We start from the raw sequence: 23,627 nt of genomic DNA, 5'->3' as shown, positions 1-23,627 counted from the left end.
GAATATAATGATTCCTTATTTCCTTTCCTCACTGGGCTATTTTCCCTGTTGGAGCCCCTGAGCTTATAGCACCCAGCTTTTCCAGCTAGGGTTGTAGCTTAGACAGTAATAATAATGATAATAATAATAATAATAATAATAATAATAATAATAATAATAATAATAATAATAATGGGCTATTTTCCCTGTTGGAGACCCTGAGCTTATAGCAACCTGCTTTTCCAACTAGGGTTGTAGCTTAGCAAGTGATAATAATAATAATAATAATAATAATAATAATAATAATAATAATAATAATAATAATAATAGATAAAAGAAGGCTAGGCATTACGTGTGCCTGGATGCCAATGAACTATCAGCCTGATTTGGATTATCAGTCATCACCGTTTATTCAGGCTACGTTAGCGAGATGATATCGAACCAAAGACAGCATGCACTGTAGTGATGACATCTTAATTCCAAGTAATGAGATATAAGTCATAATTCACTAATTATATTGTCATTGTTTTCACGAATTACATCTGTCATTTTGCGTAAATTGTAAACGAAAATGCGAAATTTAAAAGTGACACTTGACACGAAAATTACGTCGTTGTTTTTGTTATTATTATTATTATTATTATTATTATTATTATTATTATTATTATTACACGGCAAGCTACAACCCTATTTGGAAAAGTATGATGCTATAAACTAAAGGGCTCCAATAGGGAAAACATAGCCCAGTGAGGAAAGAAAACAAGGAAATAAACTACAAGAGAAGAAATAACAATCAAAATAAAATATTCTAAGATCATTAACAATATCAAATTAGATCTATCATATATGAACTATCAAAACTTCATAAAAAAAAACATGAGGAAGATAAACAAGATAGAATAGCGTGCCCAAGTGTATACCTTCAAGCAAGAGACTTCTAACACAAGCCAAAGCTTTTCCTGCTCGCATATGTGCGTATTTTTTTCACTTACGCAGTTTCCTGAGGAGCAATATGCGTTTTTTAAAAACTCCATAGAAAGAGAAATAAGATGGAATAGCAAGTCCTAGTGTATACTCTCAAGCAAGAGACCTCTAACCTGCTCGCATTTGTGCGTAAGTTTTTCACTTACGCAGTTTCCGGAACAGCAATATGCGTTTTTTTTTTAACCATAAAAACTAGAGAAAGAAAAACAAGATAGAATAGCATATCCGAGTGTACACCCTCAAGCAAGAGACCTCTAACCCAAGACAAAGCTTTTCCTGCTTGCATATGTGCGTAATTTTTTTCACTTACGCAGTTTCCTGAGGAGCAATATGCGTTTTTTAAAAACTCCATAGAAAGAGAAATAAGATGGAATAGCAAGTCCTAGTGTATACTCTCAAGCAAGAGACCTCTAACCTGCTCGCATTTGTGCGTAAGTTTTTCACTTACGCAGTTTCCGGAACAGCAATATGCGTTTTTTTTTAACCATAAAAACTAGAGAAAGAGAAACAAGATAGAATAGCATATCCGAGTGTACACCCTCAAGCAAGAGACCTCTAACCCAAGACAAAGCTTTTCCTGCTTGCATATGTGCGTAATTTTTTTCACTTACGCAGTTTCCTGAGGAGCAATATGCGTTTTTTAAAAACTCCATAGAAAGAGAAATAAGATAGAATAGCCTGCCCTAGTGTATACTCTCAAGCAAGAAACCTATAACCTGCTCGCATATGTGCGTAATTTTTTTCACTTACGCAGTTTCCTGAGCAGCAATATGCGTTTTTTTTAACCATAACAAACTAGAGAAAGAGAAACAAGATAGAATAGCATGCCCGAGTGTACACCCCCAAGCAAGAGACTTCTAACTCAAGACAAAGCTTTTCCTGCTTGCATATGTGCGTAATTTTTTTCACTTACGCAGTTTCCTGAGCAGCGATATGCGTTTTTTAACCTCGGTGCGTTTCCTGCTGCCAATTGTCATCTCTTTCTCACGCTGAGTGTAGGAAGGGTCTTTAGCTTGTTAAGCGGAAGGGAGGAACTTGATGCACTTTTCTAATCTTACTTTGATGTTGTATTTTTTTTTCTTGTATTATGCAATACACATTTACAATCTTACAATTTATGAAATATAATCATCGTGTACTTACATGAATAATATATTTTTATTTTACTTATACTGTATTTACAATTGCAATATATCATCGAATATTTACATGAATAATTTATTTTCATTTTACATATACTGTGTTTACAGTTGCAATATGTCATTGTATATTTATATGAATATTTTTTTTCTTTTAAATATACTGTATTTACAGTTGCAATACATCATAGTATACTTACATGAATATTTTTCTTTTACATATACTGTATTTACAATAGCAATACATCATCGTATACTTACATGAATATTTTTCTTTTACATATACTGTATTTACAATTGCAATACATCATCGTATACTTACATGAATATTTTTCTTTTTCCCTATACTGTATTTACAATTGCAATTTTTACTATTTATCTAATATGTTTCTAAACTAAGAATATATCGACTCGTGAATACTTTTTCAATAGAAGTTTTAAATCATATTTTATTTACATTAAACGTATCTATCATTCTACTTTTAATATATTCAAATAATTGTGGGTCATTACAATCCTATTTATTTACATTAAACGTATATATCATTATACTTATGATATACTTAAGCAATTGCGAGTCAGAACTTGAAAATCCTAAGTATCTTCCTAGAAAATATCTTTGACTTTCAGCGTCCTAAGTTGAATTTGCATGTACAGCTGGCTTCATTCATTCCGGTACACCGATGTCTCCTTAGCTTCCCTTGAAATGTACCAGAATGAATGAAGCCAACTGTACATCCAAATTTAACTTATAACGGTGAAAGTCAAGGATATTTTCTAGGCGAGGAAAGGAAAATAGGATCTTCAAGTACTGACCCGCAATTGCTTAAATATATTAATTCCGGTACACTTCACGGGAAGCTAAGGAGACATCGGTGTACCGGAATTGATGAAGCCAATTGTACATGCAAATTTAACTTATAACGGTGAAAGTCAAGGATGTTTTCTAGGCGAGGAAAGGAAGATAGGATTTTCAAGTACTGACCCGCAATTGCTTGAATATATTAATTCCGGTACACTTCACGGGAAGCTAAGGAGACATCGGTGTACCGGAATTGATGAAACCAACTGTACAGACGTTTATATAATTTCAAAAACCATAAGCAAATTGACGTGTGAAAGTAATATTTCAATAACGTTTCAACGGCGTCAGTAAATCTTATGTACAATGGCACCTGACAACGCCATACTTATGCGCAATGTTCCAATATAACCAAACTAGTAAAGTGGATAAGAACCGCGTAGGTATTTTCTCGTCACTTATAAGAAAAAGAATAAGCTCGTCAAAAGCCAGCACAAACCGGATATATGATAGGGGATGGTATATGGTTGGGATATATACAGTATGTATATGTACATATATATATATATATATATATATATATATATATATATATATATATATATATATATATATATATATATGTGTGTGTGTGTGTGTATGTATATAAATAAATATATATGTGTGTATATATATATAAATATATAGATATATATATATATTAATATATATATATATAAATATATATATATATATATAAATATATATATATATATATATATATATATATATATATATATATTTATATTTATATACATATAATTTTTATGAAATCATTGAGCCAATCTAAAGAAATCTTCTCAGACGTTGGATCAGTGGATGCTTCTTCCGGAAACAAATCACAAGTACAAATTGATGTTTGTTATTAAGTATTGTGCTGACTACTATATTCCTTTTCTAATTCTGAAATATCTCCGTGGGAGGTCTTTGTGTTCATTTACAAACACATCAACATTCACCATGAAATATATTATTAGACAATCATTGTAATACAAGGAAAGATAAAACAAAGGCCATCAAGTTAACACTTTGATCTTCATACATATATATTCAAAATTTCTACCATAGCTTATCGTCATCTGTTATGTACGCACCACAACTGCTTATTCCAGCTTAGTTACATGTTTAAATGCACACATGGATTTGACAATGATCAAGATTATTTTAAGCCCAACCCCAATCCCACTCCATCTATACCCCCAGCACAAAAAGTTTAGTCTTCTTCATCGTCTTCATCTTCATCGAAAATGTTTTGCACAGTAGTGTCATCGCTAGGAGTATGATTGTTACAGTCTTTCACTTAGCACATGTCTGCATTTCAACCCATTCTGGAGGCAGACACATTCTTTGATACCACACCTTTTGAGACATGTGCATGCCAGCATCACTAGAAAGATATCAGGTATTAGCTGGACGCTCATCCAGTCTACTGCTAGAATATCTTTGCCACCCTGGTTTAAATTTGCTACTCACTCTGGGCTGGTTCAGGAGACTGGATTGCCTGTAAGGCCGCGTTCCCATAGTCAGGGTTGGTAGTTGGCTTTCTGGGCATGTTTTACCAGGCAATCCTGGCAGGAAGCAGCTGGTGAAATTCAAGCCTGTTTCTTGAATGTGTTTCCCCACAGTAGTAAACACATTCATGATAGTGTGGACAGTTCCAAGCCTACAAACCACATGTACATATTTTTCTCTGTGCTTCCACACGATCTGATCTACCTTTGCATACAACACCTGGTCAGGAATAGCGACAATATTATCCAGTCGGAGGACATTACTTGTGGCTTCAGACTTCACCAGTATCTCCTGCACTGCCAACATAAATGTCGCAGAAGCGTTGATGGGTGTTTGATATTAAATTATATCTTCTGAAATGATAACTAAGTCACATGTTCGCGTGTTGAACCCAGTCCAAGAAGTTATAATTTTACGATCTGTCAGTGCTGTGTGAGTGAGCATCCAAAGCAAATCCTTTCTTCCTGCTGGTATTACCTTCAGTTCTTGCTGATGCAGTTTATCAGTAGAAGCCTGCAGATGTTGTGTCCCTCTCATTTGTCCTGACACATACAAGAGGAGCTCTTGTGTTTTTAACTGGAAGAGTTCTATTCAATGGTATGCAAAGTATCTTTTGGAATGAGTCCACATACATCAACTTCGGAAGAAGCTGAAGCATCCATGATCGTTAAATCATTCAAAAAGCTAGGAAAACAGGCAGAAAAATTCCAAGTAACTATCAAAATTGCAACTTCATTCACTCTGTGTGAAGTGTCTGCTCCAATCAAAGTGGGCTCCAGTCTGCCAATTTTGTCCTAAGCAAGATTGAACAAGTTCCAGTAGAACAACACTCTTAATTTGGTACACAAGTAAGCTTCTGAAGGCAAATTGCCATTTCATTCATCTATAGTTGGTGATATGAGATCCCATTGCCTAGTCAGTTCATCACCTGGATCTGTTCAACATTCCCTGTGAGAGTCTTGATATTGTATGACAGTAGGACATGTTTGTGGAGTCCTGTGTCTTTCCAAGGAAATGGCATAGGCTAAATCCTGTTTCCTCGGTTTAGAAAGGTAGCAGACCCTTGCTGAGGGATCCAAGTTTGTGGGGTTACCAGACAAAAACACCCTGAAGTATTTAATAATTTTATCTGGTATACAAGTTTGCAAGTCATCCAAAATGTCTAGGATTACAGTACTTGATCCTTTGATGCAAGTACAGAACATCCATTTCCAACAGTTTGTTCATCTCCAGTGTGTTATATCTCCAGACTGCCAGTTCCTTTTTCCGAGTTTGGTTTCTTGCTGCTAATTGTTGGTGATCAAGACGGTGTGACATGAGCAGAAGCTGTTCTCGTTCATCGGGAAATATAAACATTTTACCACAAAACATCTCTATCTTTCAGCAAATGTGTTTCTTTGATGATTCTTTGGTCTTTTCTATTCTTATAGAAAGCATAAGCTTTTTCAGCTTGTCTGTCAAGGTACAAAGAGTAAAAGCGTCCAGTTTTTGGTCTTTTCTATTCCTATATAAAGCATAAGCTCTTTCAGCTTGTCTGTTAAGGTACAAAGAGTAAAGCGTCCAGTTTTTTTATCAATTCATCTTTGATGTACTCTACAAGCATGGCGTATACTTACCTTTTTTGCTGTTTGTTAGGGATCTGGGTCTGTTGTTACTTTCTTGTCATCTTGATGATTCTCGTGTTCTTTTATTTTCACACTATATGTTCCATAACAAGTCTTATGGTAATGAACTTCAGCAATAACATTATTTCTGTTAGTTAATGAAATAATCCCTGAGTAGCCTTTTGTTGTGGCAGCCTGTCTCTGAGTTGCATTAGCTCTGAGCTCTTGTGTTTTGGTCAAGCCCTCCTTTGTATTTATTTTTTGACATATAATGTATTCCTTCTTGTAAACTCTTGATTCTGAGGATGATCTTTTCAAAAGAGTTCCCTTTTCAGGAACAGTTTCTTCTAAAAGTGCACATTGATCGTCTTTATGTTCCAGGGATTCCGGAATCTTTTTCGACGTAAAGATGCTTCTGCAGTATATGTTATAGATAATATTTTGGATTTTTTATTCTGTAACAGTCTGTGCTGCCTCCAGTACTGGGTCATATTTCCTTACTTTATCAGCCTCCAACAATGTATTCTAGGAAACAAAGTCATTTGGAGTCATCAGCTTTGGGCTGTGATGATCACTGAATGATGCTTGGTGATACACTTTGTATTGGGTGTGTCAATGCTTTCCATATTTTCAAATGTTTTGATACTAACTGAAGCCCAATTTGTTTCCTGGTCTGGTGAATAGCATTAAGTCCCCCAATTCTCCATTTCATGTTCACACCTGAAACCAGAGATAACATACGCTAACATATGTGTATATAACCATGTGTCAGTCACTACAGTGGCTATTAGTTTTACTGGATTGGATGATTGTATTTAATAAATAGTTTCTATTTACTTGAAGCTGTATGAACCATTATCAAAACGTAACGAAGTGAGATGCTTGAATTTGGTAACATTGTCACATTTCTATTAATGATTAAAATGCACTTACCTCAAAATGTTTGACCTACGTTGGCACGTTGCGAACTACAGGGATAACACAAAAGTGCGTACCCTGAAATATATATAACCTTATATATATATATATATATATATATATATATATATATATATATATATATATAAATTTATGTATATATTAATATATATATATATATATATATATATATATATATATGTTGAGACGTGGAAGTGACTCAGTTTTGAAATTCTTAGGTCAAAAGTCAAGGTCATAAGGTCAAGAAATAAGCTACAGTGACAGAGGTCACAATTTTACTCATAGAGTAGTGAGACGTTCAGGAATTAATTGTTATGTTGAGACGTGCAAGAAATTCAATTTTAAAAGTCCTAGGTAAAAGGTCAAGGTCAAGGTTGGCCAAAAGGCTGAGTAATAAGCTGCTGTGGCGGATGTCTGTGCTCTACTGAGGGATCCTTTAGTTTGTTCATATATCTACTGGTTAATCCATATCAGTGGTTTTCTGTTTTTAATTATCTTCTGAACAATTTATTCAACGGAAACTTTTCATATGTGCAACATAACGTTTAAATAGTAGTAACGATTTTTTTCAAATAAAGAATTTAATAGGTTTCATTATTTTATAAAAAAAAAAAAAAACGACTGTGTTGGAGACTCAAAAAACAAGTTGCATATGCTTGCACACAATCAACATTGCGCCAAAATGAAATGGAGGATATTCGCGAACTATGTTCATACATTTTTTTTTACCACAGTTTCAGTAAAACTAAATTTAGCATGTTCATTTGCAAACTATGCACAATACCTATGCAAGCTATTCAATGCTACCGTTGTTCCATTTATAATGGATTATTCTAACCTGCGTATCAACATTCAATACGCAAATTCCATTGTTTATATTCCAGTTTCAATTTTGAGTTAGTTTTTTTAAATGAAGGTACTCCCTGGAGAACTTTTGTTTAAATTTACCCTAGGTTATTGTCTTTGGAATCTTTGCTTTTATTAGAATCTCTAAGTAGTTTGGAAAGACAAATTGGTGGGTAATAACAAAAGATAAAACAAAAGACTGATGAGAGAAAGGAAAGGCTGATAAAACCCGTGTCACAATTAACAAATATATCTTCTAAAGTTTTTCAAACCAAAGAATAAAAAAGTCTAGAAACTCTGCTCGTCATACAAAATTATAGCTTCATTATGCATAATGTACTAAGCAAGATTATTATTATTATTATTATTATTATTATTATTATTATTATTATTATTATTACTTGCTAAGCTACAAACCTAGTTGGAAAAGTAGAATGCTATAAGCCCAGTAGTTCCAACAAGGAAAATAGCCCAGTGAGAAAAGGTTAAATAAAATATCTTAAGAACAGTAATATTAAAATAAATATTTCTTATATATACTATAAAAACTTTATCAAAATAAGAGGAAGAGAAATAAGTTAGAATAGTGTACCCTCAAGCAAGAGAACTCTACCCCCCAAGACAGTGGAAGACCATGGTACAGAGGCCATGGCACTACCCGAGACTAGAGAACAATGGTTTGATTTTGGAGTGTCCTTCTCCTAGAAAAGCTGCTTACCATAGCTAAAGAGCCTCTTCTATCCTTACCAAAAGGAAAGTGGCCACTGAACAATTACAGTGCAGTAGTTAGCCCCTTGGGAGAAGAATTGTTTGGTAATCTCAGTGTTGCCAGGTGTATGAGGGCAGAAGAGAAACCAGAGAGAAGGATCCAATGTAGCACTGTCTGACCAGTCAAAGGACCCATAACTCTCTAGTGGTAGTATCTCAACGGGTGGCTGGGGCCCCTGGCCAACCTACTACCTAGGTACTGTTTGAAGATTCAACTGATTAAATGTGCGGAAGACCTTTTGAAAATGGGCAAGACTACTCAATCACTGTATTTGAATAAAGGTATAAGTTATAAGAAATCAAAAGAGCTATATTTCATATGAAATACAGTTTACATGATCACTTCAAGAGACCCAGTATAACCCGGAGCATGAACAGTTCATAGTAGAGATATGATGACTAAGTATAGTTTGGGGGAGCCTATAGGTCTATCTGCTAAGACATCAGCAGCCATTGACTGGCCCTCCTTGGTCCCAGCTTAGTTGGAGAGGGGTCTTGGGCGCTGATCATATGTATATATGGCCAGTCTCTAGGGCATTGTCCTGTTTGATAGAACAATGTCACTGTCCCTTGCCTCTGCTATTCATGAGCGGCCTTAAAACCTTTAAACGTGAGAGACATCAAGGAAAAGATGTTCCCTTTTGACTTGAATAAGATACAAAAAGCTAAATGGACGAAGACTGTAAAATCACCATTGAAAGAAATGAACAGAAATATCCTGAAAAATCTCAACAAAGAATCCACGCAAACATCAAGCCAACCCATTTCTAAGTAGAAATAAAGAATAAACTGAAATCAGCAGTTAACTGGTTGTGTTATTTTAACAGAGAAGAAGATAACTACCTTTCACTTAAGATGCAGTGGTTAAGTTAGATGGTTGCTTGTACCTAGTCGACAGCTGACTTGTATCATCTGGGCTAGAGGCTCGTATGTGGTATCTCCTTTCCACTGGTTCTACACTTGGACTCTTTTACATAGTTATGGGAAGCATGAAGTAATCTTCTGAAACATTAAAGGAAGGGAATTGACATATGATGTCATGTTTCCATGAGTCAAAGGCAATGATGGTCAGGTGTTTTTTAAATGATTTCAGTTACATTTATTGATTTTTGTTTGCTCAAGGTATACACGTGAGCATGGAAGAAAGATTTGTGGACAGTGGTCGTACATATATAATTGACTGTTAAATACCACCCTTTACAATGTGACAAAACTGCTGCCATATTTACTTGCAATATGGCTAGGGTTGTGGTGGCCGATGTAGTAACGTCCCTAATTGGTGAACGTCAGACTGGGTTTCAAGTCCTGCTCAAACTTGTTAGTTCTTTTGGTCACTGCAACCTCACCATCCTTGTGAGATAAGGATAGGGGTATTGGGGGAGCTATAGCAGGTCAGCAGGTGGCATGAGAGGAATAAGGGTAGAAAATTGAACACCACTCCCATATAATTGTGGAAGTATCCCACATCATAGCACTGGAACTTGTATATCGTCATTTTTCCGCACATAGTCAAGAATACAAATTGGGTAATTCCAAATTAGGAGCTTTACAGTCTAGTGGTACAAATGGTGAACTACTAGATATTTCATTTCTCCTTGGTAATACATTTAAGAGGCCTTAATGTGTCAGTTACTTCTTGCGCATACTTAATACTTGGGATACTTATTTAAAAGTATAACGATAGAGTTTATAAGGAATATCAATTGTCAGGACTTCAATGAAGAAACAAGTTTAACATCTCCTTTCATTACTAATTCAGGTAATTAAAAACAAAGTTATTTACGTCATTGACGCATAAAACTTACCGTAGACTCGAGTATATGGGCCGATTTCCTCACGAGTACTCAATTAGTCTGTTTCCATTTGAAGTCCCTGGTAACTTTCTATTTTGAAAACAGTCAGAAAATAGGTGGTAAATGAAGGTATTGAGAGGATATCAGCGGTGAAGATATTTCAAATATATGTTCAGGTTCTAGGGTAACTTGAAGATCTACGATGTAGCTAAATTATAGGTAGATACATAATCGAATTAATTGTCTTTAACTATAACAAAAAGATCCAAAACTCGATTTCGGAGAACTCATGTTAATATTACCAAATTAGAGTAGTCTGCCTCTGAAATAGTTATTCGTAGAAAATGGTAAAGCCTTTTTATATCAAAGAAAATGGAGATAAACTTAGATTTTAGCACTAACTATAATATAAGATAATCTCACTTTCTCAATAGCTATTGATATTCCCAGCAATCCAAAAAGTTGCATTTTGAGCAAAAAGATTTTCATCCTTAATCATAAAGCATTGATAGGTTACTTCATATTTTTTTTTCGATATTTCTGGAATTAGTCTTTAAATCTAAGATTTCATTTTGTTGTGGTTAATTATTCGATATTTGATAGGTTATTCAAATATAACCAAATTCATGCTAAAAATAAATGTAATTTTCAAAGAAAACGGGAGTTTTCCCATAGGAATAGTATTTTTTTTTTTAGAAAATGTTCTCTGGCAGGAACTATATTAAAGCCTAATTTTCTAATTATTATTATATTCAGCAGTTTTAGATGTATGCCAGCTCCAGTGATATTAATTTGTTTCTAGTAACTTATCTTTTGTCAAAGCCACTTAAAGTTATAATATAAAAAGATGTTCATTTGATAAATCAGCTTTCCATATTTCATACGCACACACAGCCTCTATATATTCGACCTTTGACTTCGAGAGGAAATTCTCTTTTCCTTCAAAACTTTTGCATGCTGATATGGTTTACTTTAAGTTAATAAAGTCCGTTTTAATGCTGTTACTGTTCTTAAAATATGCTATTTTAATTGTTCATTACTTCAATCGTAGAAGTTTTATTTTTGAAGTTTTATTCCAGCTGTGACCAAGTTGTGGAATGATCTTCCTAATCGGGTAGTTGAATCAGTAGAACTTAGTTCAAAAGTTCAAAGTTGCAGCAAATGTTTTTATGTTGAACAGGCTGACATAAGTCTTTTTATAGTTTATATATGATATATTTGTTACTGTTTTTAGAATGATTTATTGTTAATTTGTTCTCCTCATTTATTTATTTCTTTATTTCCTTTCCTCACTGGGCTATTTTTCCATGTTGGAGCCCTTGGGGATCATAGCATCTTGCTTTTCCAACTAGGGTTGTAGCTTGGCTAGTAATGATAATAATGATGATGATGATGATTATGATAATAAAAATGATAATAATAATAATAATAATAATAATAATAATAATAATAATAATAATAATAATAATAATAATAGTGTATTCATTTCCGTATTTCCTTTCCTCAATGGGCTATTTTCACTGTTGGGGCCCTTAGGCGTATAGCATCCTGCTTTTCCAACTAGGGTTGTAGCTTAGCTAATAATGATGATAATAATTTCAACTGCAAAGGTCTTAGTAAATTAGTCTTAGTGTTATCCCCATATATGATGATCGTATTTTAGATTTCAATTACATCAAAGAAGAAATAACTACAGAGGATAGAAGAACGGCATTAGATGAGGAAAATTTAATATGCTAAAACATGAAGCAAGAAGGATATCCTATAAAAATATATGGCTAATATAATTATATGAATAATGCATATAATCCCATCCTGTAGTGTATCTATTAGGTCTATGCTTATACAAGGGGTAACCTACAGGGTAGAAGATTTCATTTACACTGTAGGCCTATGCCTTTTTTATATTAGGCAGCTTACATTTTATGCTAGTGTCTTGATATCTAAACTAGGCCTATATATGACATTCTGCACAGAAATTCCCTTTGGCATTCCATTTTCAAAATTTTCATCAAACAAAAAACTTTGATTGACCTAATATTCCACGATACCATTATTAACCACTTGTTTATATAATGCATTTATTTTACCAGCTTTTATTGAGAGATAATCAACAAGCGTCCACTTTACAATCTTTTGTCGTAAGCACATTCACTTCTGAATAAATATGGACTGCTGAAGTAAACCTATTCCTTGAAATTTATTTCATCGTATGTAAGTAGACTTGTTTAGAGCCAGATACTGGACGAAGAGGTCTGTGTTCTGTAACTCAATTTGAGTCTCTCCTACCACACAAGACGTGAGAAACTTCCTTCCATATATGAGGGATAATTCATTATCTTTCCATCATTAGATATTGTTCTTTGTTTTATTTATCAGTGGTGGTACATATATAATTGACTGTGTAATACTATCATTTACAATTTGAGAAAACTGCTGACATATTCACTTGTCTAGGGTTGTGGTGACCGATGTGGCAACTTCCCTAATTGGTGAACGCCAGACTGGGGTTCGAGTCCTGCTCAAACTTATTAGCTCTTTTGATCGCTGCAACCTCAACATCCTTGTGAGCTATGGATAGGGGTTTTGAAGGAGCCTATAGGTCTATCTGCTGAGCCCTCAGCAGCCATTGCCTGGCCCTCCTTTGTCCTAGCTTAGGTGGAGAGGGGGCTTATGCGTTGATTCTATGTATATATGGTCAGTCTCTAGGGCACTGTCCTGCCCGATAGGGCAAGGTCACTGACCTTTGCCCCTGCCATTCATGAATGGTTTTTAAACCTTTAAACCTTGATTGGTATGTTTAACTTGAAATAAAAACTAGTGTACGTGACTTCAGAATTTCATGAGAGCATTAGCAGATTTAATTAAGAATAGAAAGTCACAAGAGGTTACTGGAATTACAAACTGATATTATAGAATAGTCGAAAGGTTTGATGGTGATTTTATGCTCAGAAATAGAAGGTAACTATTTAAAAAAACAAGCTTATGATAACAAGATTCGATGGTAGTTCTGCTTCTTCAAAGACTGCCAACACCTCTGAAATATTGAAAAATACATAATCGTGGTTATTAAGTGTTAACAGATCGTCACAGTTACACTCAAAGGATGTTTTCTGTTCTCAATTCAATTCAATTCAAAACATTTATTGAAGTTGAGTAGACATGAAAAGGAGCATGTCAGCATGCTGACAAGCCCACTCAACAGTATCTTGCAAAATCTATGAGACAACTTCTTTATTTACAATTTCCTGTTCTGACTGGCATTCAATAATCTCCATGTAATTTTTGACAAGTTTTGAACGTCTTCTTGGTCATTTAAGCATTTCATGATTAGTTTCCCAAAAGATAGATGACCACTCTAAATCTCCCAACTACCTTTCCACCAATTCAACCTCTTTTCTCTCTAATATATTTGAAACTTTTCTTAGACCTCACTTTCACACACACTTTGTTTAGTTCATAAGATATTGCTTAGCAGAACAATGACCTATCCCCGTTCCTCTGTGGTGTTCATTAGCAGGGTATAATTCTCTGAATAGGAAGGACCTCCTTACTTAATGAAGTCCTATAAATCACTACTTTGCTCTTTCCACACTTTATTTAATAATGATATCTACTTTAAGAGCATGTGTTACTTCAGCTCTATAAGATCTTCGGCCATCAACAGGCATATTATTGTTAAGAAATCTACCAATATTTTTTTTTTGGGGGGGCTGGGTGGTTGTTGTCATTAATTCACACGATAAAAAATTGGTCTAAAGGTTTGTATCTCTACTATCTGCTTATTTGCATCCTGTTTCTATTCAATATAAAGCGGCCAATCTATGCTAACTTTGCATACTATTTTAGGAATTGAATACAATGGAATATGACGCGGCCAAGTGACTGCAGATTGCCAAAATTCGTCTGTTTAATAACTACCAATATATAAATTTTCTGACTAGCTTCCCTCTGCTGTTTATTTTTATAGGTATATTACATCTTCCAAGAAGCCAGTTTAACACCTCCTGCGAGCTTGATCCCCCATTGTTTCTCTTCTTTCTACCTAAATTTTTACTTAACTGGATTTAGAATATCTCGCGTAACAGAAATCATATTCTGCATGTTAACTTTTGATGGTCAATTCTTCTTGGTTTTTTACATGACCCATTTGGATGCCAAGAGTATGAAATCATTGGATTTTTTATAATGTTCAAACTTCGTTGTCGTTTTTTTTTTTTTTTTTTTTTTTTTTTTTTTTTTTTTTTTTTTTGCAGCTCGCCACTATGTACAAGCATTGATTACATCCACAGTAGACTAAGTAATCGATAAGAGGTGATCGCTCGTACTTCCCAATAAATTAAACTTTATTCTGAATGTAGTAATCTCATTAGCCACTTGAACATTTCATGTATTCCTTACTAAGATTTTACTGATAAACATTGATAGTTTATTTGGTCCTTCATTTTCATACAATGTTTGTTTGCAAGTGTGGAAAGATACAGAGGTTCCGAAACTCATGTAAGATAGTTACCTGAATGAAATAATGATATTTAATCGTCTATTTTGCCAGCGTCTCCTTGTACTTAGACAAGAGAGAAGAACTAAGCTTTTTTTTTCTTCTTCTTTTTTTAACCTTAAGGTAAGAATTCCGTTTTACGAGTGAAACAATACAATGTACATGGTGACAGACTGTGTTTATTATATATACTAAAGACAGTTCGATTTTCAATTCAGTTTTTAAATTGAAGTTTTTAAACTAATTCAATACTACGCAGTATTCTAGAAGTTTTATACCAGCTGTGACCAAGTTGTGGAATGATCTTCCTAATCGGGTAGTTGAATCAGTAGGATTTCAAAAGTTCAAACTTGCAGCAAATGTTTTTTTTTTTTTTTTATGCTGAACAGGCTGACAGGTCTTTTTATATAGGAAATATCTGTTTTGATGTTATTACTGTTTCTTAAAATATTTTACTTTAATTGTTCATTACTTCTCATATCGTTTATTTATTTCCCTGTTTCCTTTCCTCACCGGGCTATTTTTCACTGTTGGAGCCCTTGGACTTATCGCATCTTGCTTTTCCAAGTAGGGTTGTAGCTTAGCTAGTAATAATAATAATAATAATAATAATAATAATAATAATAATAATAATAATATTATTATTATTATTATTATTATTATTATTATTAAGATGGTGATGATTAAAGAAAAATTCAGCCACATCAACTTTTATTCAAAAAAACATTCAGAAAAGAGAACAGGTCTTTTTACAGACACAGGAACAAAAAAAAAGGGTATAGAAAATACGTTTGTCGATATTCTAATTACTCCCCTGTTTGATATCAGACAAGGATTAGAAATAGAAAAATCACTTTAACCTCTTCGCAAAAAGAAAAACAAAAATCGTTATCCACTGTTGGGCAGATCTTAAATTAATTACCTTTCAAAATGACTGTGACTTTAGGCCTAAAATATGATTTACAATTTTGATAGGAACAAGGACATCAGGAGCAATGGCTGCTTCATATCTACGAATGATGATGAAAGTCCTCTTTGTTAATATGTTAACTATAAAGATATACGTAGAAACCGATTAATAAATATCAACATAATATCAGACGACTCTACAGTTACCTCTTGTTGCATATTATCAATAAACACAAATCTACGTGTAAATTTCTAAGCCATACTTTTTCCAAACTGAAATAGTGCTGATCTAGGTTTTACATTGTTTAAGACAAATAAGCTACTATAGTCCATTTCTTTTAGCGATGCATATTTGCACCGACTCGTAGCGGGGACCTTTTAGCTCGGAAAAGTTTCCGGATCGCTGATTGGTTGGACAAGATAATTCTAACCAATCAGCGATCAGGAAACTTTTCCGAGCTAAAAGGGCACCGCCACGAGTCGGTGCAAATATGCATCGCTAAAAGAAATGGACTATACATTTCTGTATACAGTAATCTTAGTATAGCCAATGCAGTCATTATGAAATATATATAGGATACATTAGTATACGATTGTATACAAAATATAAACTAACCATTAATGATTAGTTCTATGTTCTACTACGTCAAACTACAGTACATATACTTTGATACGTCAAAATAGCTAAATATCTCTTCCCTACATTAAAAACGAAATTAATCTTAGGTTACAGTAAATCGTCAGGTATTTAAAATCAAGAGACAAATGGTACTTTTATGTAATTACTTCTTTCATGGCGTTATTTACTAAATTATCAATTACATCTAAGACAAATACATTTATAAGATTCCGGGAGCCATGTAAAGCGTGTGGATGATATCATTACAACTCTGCTTCGATATTTTCGACCAATTAGTCATTTTTAGGTATCACAATCATCCAGGTCTAAAAGCATATCATTTTATTCTATGACCATTTCATAATGTCTCGAATTGCAATTTCTAACAGAAATATGATACACTTTTTCAATCAAAGTTATTTCTACTTTATCGTAAACTTTTGCCGTTACATCAGCACCATTTCACCTTTATTTCCAAAGAATTTTGTTCAAGGTTATTAATCTTGAACTGAGTAGTATACATTAAATGTAAGTAAACAAAATAAAGTTACTATAAATCATCGTAAAGTTGCCTAACTGAGTAGGCCGATCTCTTGGTATCTTTCGCCGATGGAAGCCACTGACTTGCCGCTGGACTGTGGGAGAAGGAAGAGTAAAAGATGCTTCGAGAAAGTCGGGGAAACTGCTCACCATCACCAGGATCCTCGGGGATCTTTCCCACGTGTCAATGATTACTCCAATCTTTTGGATAACACTTGACCCTATCTAGTGACCTACAACACGTCCGGGGATTTTTGTAAGCCTCGGTATGGAGACTCGACACCGCTCCAAAAAAAAGGTGCACTTTCGTTTGCTTGTCATCTTTAGGCATCAGGACCATTGACAACATCCAGAACGAGAAGACGTCCTAGTAATGGCCCGGCTTAGCTTCGTAGTACTTTTGGCTCTCTGCGAAGCCACCCTCGTCCTTGAGAGCGATGTGAACGTGTGCCTTGGCTCGCCGCACCTGCAACAATGAAATAGAATTAAACAATAATGAAAATTCTGAAGGAAAGACAAATTGGTGCTGAGTCCAATTTACAAAGGGATTGGTGGCACAGTCAGCACAGACCCATGATTTCCTGAAACTCGTAAACTATTCTTTTTTTTTACGATTGCTAACTCCGTAGAATATGTAACCTTTTATCTATAACAATAGTGATAGAATATCTATTTCATTCTTTGTTGTAAGCCAAGAGGTTTGTGTGCTTGAAGGTGTGAAGTTTGCATATGGTATTGTATTGAGAACTCATTTTTTAAGAAAGAAGTACCAATAACTTAATATAAGATTGAAGCCTATAGACCAGTTCAAGTAAAATGTAGTGCATAATCTAGTTGAATTCATATATTAATATGGGGTTTTGTCAAAATGATTGAAACACCCTCCTCATCAAGAAGCCAGATTATGAAACTGAAACACCCTATTTACCATGACCCCATATGTAAAATTTAGGGCATGCTACATATCAAGGAGTCATTCCACTCACTCACTCCACTACCGGCATACCATCGTGATCCTTCGACGCCTCCACCAGAAGATTCCACTACCTACAATCAAGAGCCAACGTAGGCCACTCTGCTGGACACTCCACTCTGAGTTGCTCTAAATCTGTCTTAATACTATCAGACCTTGATTGCTTGCTTTTACATTGACCCCAATACAACAAAGGGAACCACGGGCTTTTGCATGAAAGCAGCCCGTAAGTAGGATAATCCTGTGAAAGTGTCAAATCAGATCAGGAACAAAAAGGATGGACAGGATGATGATGGGATGACAGCAGCATGACGAACCGAGGCCAGAGTCAGAAGTTCAGTTGAGGGGGTCGTAAAGCAGACAAGGCCTCACTAAACCCAGTTCTTCTTTGGTCCTAGAGAAATTGATTTTTTCTTATTGCAGGTCCAAACTGGACTTACTATCAGACCATCTCAAAGAGTCAAATTCAGAAATTGTGACAGCTAGGAGTAAAATAAGGAATTGGAACACCCTACAAATATAGAAACTAGTTTCAAAGGTTGGGGCAACTTGTCCATCAAGGAGACAAATGCACAACCTGGGACATCTTACACATGAAGGGCTAAGTTACAGAAATTTGGACACCCTACATATCTAGCAGCCTGATTCAGAAATTGGTGACACAGTACACATCAAGGAGTCAGGAACAGGAAATGGGATCCTCTTTATATTAAGCAGGAAGCATATTATTACTATTATTATTATTATTATTATTATTATTATTATTACTATTATTATTATTATTATTATTATCATTGCTGTTGCTGTTGTTGTTGTTGTTACTTGCTAAGTTACAGACCTAGTTGGAAAAGCAGGATGCTATAACCCCAAGGGCTCCAATAGGGAAAATAGCCCAGATGGGAAAGGAAATAAGGAAATAGATAAACCACTAGAGAAGTAATTAACAACATAAAATATTTTAAGAACAGTAACAACATTGAAATACATCTTTCATACATAAACTATTAAAACTTCAAAAAAAAAGAGGAAGAGAAATAAGACAAAAAAAGTTTACCCTAGTGTGTACCCTAAAGCAAGAGAACCCTACCGTAAGACAGTGGAAGAACATGGTACGAAGCTATGGCACTACCCAAGACCAGAGAACAATGGTTTGATTTTGGAGTGTCTTCCTCCTAGAAGAGCTTCTTACCATAGCTAGAGTCTCTTCTACCCTTAAATTTGGGATACCTTACAATCTAGCAGTAGGATGCAGAAAATGTAACCCTCTACATAGAGGAGCCCTATACAGAAATATGGACGCCAAACAGTTCAAGGAATAAAATTCCAAAACTGGGACAATCTACATATAGAGCCTGGTACAGAAACTTGGATCAAGGAGCCACATACAGATATTGTAATACCCTTTATATCATTAAGCAAGATGTAGGTGTAGAACAATCTACACATTAAGCATCTAGATGCTGAAATTGGAACACCCTATATTTCAATGAGCCAGATACAGAAATTGGATTATTCTACACAAAAAAAAAAAAATCTACACCGAAACTGGAAATATCAACAAACAGATGCAGAAATTTGAACACCCTACACATAGATGAGGTAGATGTATAAATCGTAATACCCTGTACATCTAGCAGCTAGATGTATAAATCGTAATACCCTGTACATCTAGCAGCTAGATCCAGAAATTGTAACACCCTATGCATTGATGAGACACATGCAGATTTTTTTTTTTACATTTTTCATATTAAGGAGTAATATCCAGAAATTGGAACACATTGCACATTAAGGAGCCAGATGGAGGAACTGTAACACCCGACACATCATAGAGTCAGATTCATAAATTAGAATACCCTGTGCTTCAAGGAGTTATGTTCATAAATTGAAACAGCCTGATAATAAAGAAGCTATGTGTAGGAAATTTGTACTCATATATCAAAGACCTAAATGCATAAATTGGAACACCCTGCACACCAAGGAGCTAGTTGCAGGAATTGGAGCTAGTTGCAGGAATTTGAGTATCCAACATATAAAAAAGTCAGGTATGGCAAATTTGGACAACCTGTACATCAAAGAGGTAGATGAAAAAATTGGAACACCCAGTACATCACCGGATCTGAGGTAGAAATTATGGTCACGCTGTACATCATGAAGCCTATTGCAGTAACTGGGGCACCTTAAACACCAAGAAGCTAGCTGTAAGAATTGGAACACCTTACACATCAAAGACCCAGATGACCAACTGCCTGAAGGAATGATTTCATTCCTATTTAGCATTCTGATAACAAAATTCTTGGTGGACCCGTCATATTCCTCTGTGGCAAATACATGACCAGCTGCTTGAAGGATTCGTTGCGGTTTCTTTAGCATTTGGATATGTAATTTCTTAGAAGACTCATTTCATTCAGCTTCAGCATTAAGACATCTTATGACATTATTTTATAGTTTTGTGATATATCAAAGTTTCAGGTATGTAGTTGAAGGTCTGACTTTTTCCATATCTCATACTCATGAAACCAAGGTAAGTTATTTCACAGAAAACTGGAATTATCCGAGGAATTCTTGATACATTTGCATGTGACTTATACGGCCACTTTATTGGCATCATCATTTACATGGGTGATGTGCATGTGCCGAATATAGAGAATTACTGACCATAATGGATAAGGTTACAGCAGGTGGCAGATATAATGTTAAAAATGTTCCAACTGATGAGATCCCTTATAACATTTCAATAACAATGAAAATGCCCATAACCCAATGACCGACTATTCAAGACTCAGCCACTCTTCAATAATATGACCAGAGTTCCTGAAAGTGGCCTTGACACCATCACAGTCTGTTGATGTGGTCATGGTGGCTTATAATGAGACCAAGACCTACAGCACAACATCCAAAACAAGCCTGACAAGTGGGAGCATAAGCTGTTCTGCAGGCGAAGCAATGATGGATTCATCCATGTCACCCTCTTCTACCAAGGAGAAATCCCTTTCTCCAACCATCTGAAGGATCTCACAAAGGAGAAGTCTGCCATGCATGTCGGCAGCAAAATGGTTATCACCCTTGTCAAGACACTGAAGAAAACACACCAGTTTGCCATCTATTCAAACAACCGGTTCACAGCTATCAGTTTAGTGGAGTCGATAAAGGGAAAGTCTGGTGGCAGATATGTGGGTACTGTGAGAACTAACAAGGTAAGGGATTCACTGCTCACTTCTGTCAAATAGATGGAGAAGAAAGCTGTCCCAATGGGAAAACATGTAACCTACAGTACTGATGGGATTCTTGCCATTCAGTACAAAGATAACAGCTATGTCACATTCATTTCTTGAGAGGCTGAGGTGGCCCCAATGAAGAAAGTAAAGTGTTATGACAAATAGCTGAAGAGGAAGGTAGTTTTCCTTTTCCTAATGTAATCAATGAGTACAAAGGGAAGATGGGTGGCATTGACAAGTCAGACATACTATCCCACCGCTACAAGATTCCAATGCGAGTGGTTCATCAAACCATTTAGATATATCCTATGCCTGTGTATTTTTATGCATGGCTGCTGCATAAAAGAGACACTCAAGTTCTTGAAGAAGAAACTCATGCCTCCGAAAAACTTCTGGCTTGATATCTCATAAGTGGCAAGATGTCAGACCATTGGACCAAAACTGAAGAATCGCTCTTTAAAGCGGGAGCCCATGTCAGTACCAAAGAGGGGACAAAATAACAAAATTCCGCATGACAACCAGTAGTATAATACCAAGGAGTGGCATACGCCATTTTCTATCCCAATTAGGCAGACCTGAAAGCTTTGTTCCAAACAGGATGGTATCCAGCAAGCCCAAGGGGTGTGCACCGTCTAGCGAGTGGCCCTCTGCTTGTCGCAACACAGCAGTAATGCCAGTAGTATCAAGTATCCTATCTGACCTTACCTCATTGATTAGGTGTACCTCATGTCCTTCTTTAATTTTGAATCTGTAATGTCCTGTGTATGTATGTAATATTCACACTCCACATGTACAAGTGATGTGCTTTACTAAGTCAGTAACTACTAAACAGTCATTTTGATATCCTGATTATGTGTTTATGTATTTGTATTGCCTAAGTAAGTTGGTAACTACTAACTTATTATTTTGATGCCCTGTTTATACGTTATTCACTCTTTACCTGTAAATTTAAGGCGCTTTAGTAAGTTAGTAACACTAACTTGAAATTTGATTGTCCTGTTTGTAATTGTAAGTGTTACCTTATAAATGGAAGCTGTAACTTTAATGTAAATTATAACTCTTTAAATTTTATATTCTATAATACTGAAACGGATTTTTGTTTTATCAAACCTTCTTCTACTGATTAACAAATTATATGAAATAGGTTTTTACCAAATTTAGACAAATGTTGGGCAAGGAAAGGTCAGTGTGTTTAGTATCTATATTTGAAAGAATTTTTTTTGTTGAATCCTTTCGAACTAAAAGGCATTAAAGCCTTTGGGTGGGCATAGCATGTTCCTTGTAAACCGAGGGAGTCGCCAGCACTTGCTATATTTTTGGTACAACTTTGAAAAGTTGGAATGCATTTGTTCAAAAGAATTACAGGGTTAGAAATATCTTAGAAAGGCTTAAAAATCAACAAACAAAGTTTTTTACGCATCTCCATTATTTCTACACTTAAAAATCTGTCGTAATAAACGGTAAAAATCCTAGAATAAATGTTGTCAGGCATTTACCGTTTTAAAAACGGATATATTGACATAAAAGAGTGATATTACGGCCACCATCCCGTATAAGATAATAACAAAATAGGGTAAAATTACGGTCGCCTGTGTTTTACTGAAATACGGTTGAGAACAATGTATTTTAAAGGAGTATTTCCGATTAAAATTGAAGCTTTGTTCAACAGTGTATGTTTGCCACTAAAGGATTAACACCAAATATTACTTACCTCGTAATAGAAAGCTCTGATCACCAGCAGGAAGTAAGTCTCCAGGAAGATAACGGAACCAAAAATGACGAGGACGATGAAGAATCCTTTCCAAAGACCGACGACAGCGCTGATTCCCAGCAATCCAAGAGCTAGCAGCACTAGAACGCTGATTGCAAGCACTTGCATGCACATGAAGGGAATCAGGAGTCGGGTCATATTCTGGAAGAAGACAAGAAAAAGTTTTAATTGTCATATATCATATTCTGGATGAAGATAAAAACGTTTTAATTCTCAAAAATAATTAATTCAATAGAGACAATTTACATGTTCCTTATTTCTACTTTTAAATGTTAGAAAATTATTTTGTGCAATATATGCAAACTTTTAAAAGGCTATAATTATCAAATCACACGAAGACTATACATAATAATGCTTACAATGTTCTACTGTGTATATGCGATATATATAACAGTTTTAAATATCAGTAAACATAAACGTATACTGTATAGCAGATAATATTTCTCTTTTGATGTCACCTTGAAACTAATTCACCATTTTCTGTTTATCATTGTTAATCTATTCAAGCTCTCTACATCTATCAATGATTATGCAGAGATAAAGAAATATATATTTTCACAATTGTCTGAAGTTTATGTAAATTTTATAATTAAGTCTCCTGAAATGGAGAACAAATGATGAATTAAATTGTGTAAGATATCAGAGTTGGCATTTACACAGTGAACTCCAGCTAAATAGAATGGGCCTGGAGTTCACA

At 34.9% G+C, this 23,627-nt stretch overlaps 1 protein-coding gene across 3 annotated transcripts in view; it reads right to left on the bottom strand.

Annotated features, from left to right (window-relative positions):
• Window positions 1-16,247: 16,247 nt before the first annotated feature.
• LOC137643873 (lysosomal-associated transmembrane protein 4A-like) overlaps window positions 16,248-23,627 on the bottom strand; it is a 199,048-nt gene continuing 191,668 nt past the window's right edge. The window contains exons 5-6 of one of the 3 annotated variants that reach the window (XM_068376610.1): window positions 22,871-23,071; window positions 16,248-17,437 (exon numbers count right to left, since the gene is read on the bottom strand). In XM_068376610.1, the coding sequence (XP_068232711.1) occupies window positions 17,339-17,437; window positions 22,871-23,071 (300 nt within the window). In that variant the 3' untranslated portion in view covers window positions 16,248-17,338. The remainder of the gene's footprint in view (window positions 17,438-22,870; window positions 23,072-23,627) is intronic. The other 2 variants (XM_068376612.1, XM_068376611.1) reach the window with 2 other exon arrangements.

The sequence above is a fragment of the Palaemon carinicauda genome, chromosome 7 (genome assembly GCF_036898095.1).
Source record: "Palaemon carinicauda isolate YSFRI2023 chromosome 7, ASM3689809v2, whole genome shotgun sequence".
Lineage (NCBI taxonomy): Eukaryota > Metazoa > Arthropoda > Malacostraca > Decapoda > Palaemonidae > Palaemon > Palaemon carinicauda.
The sequence above is the reverse complement of the archived record's forward strand: the minus strand, read 5'-3'. Positions and strand labels throughout refer to the sequence as shown.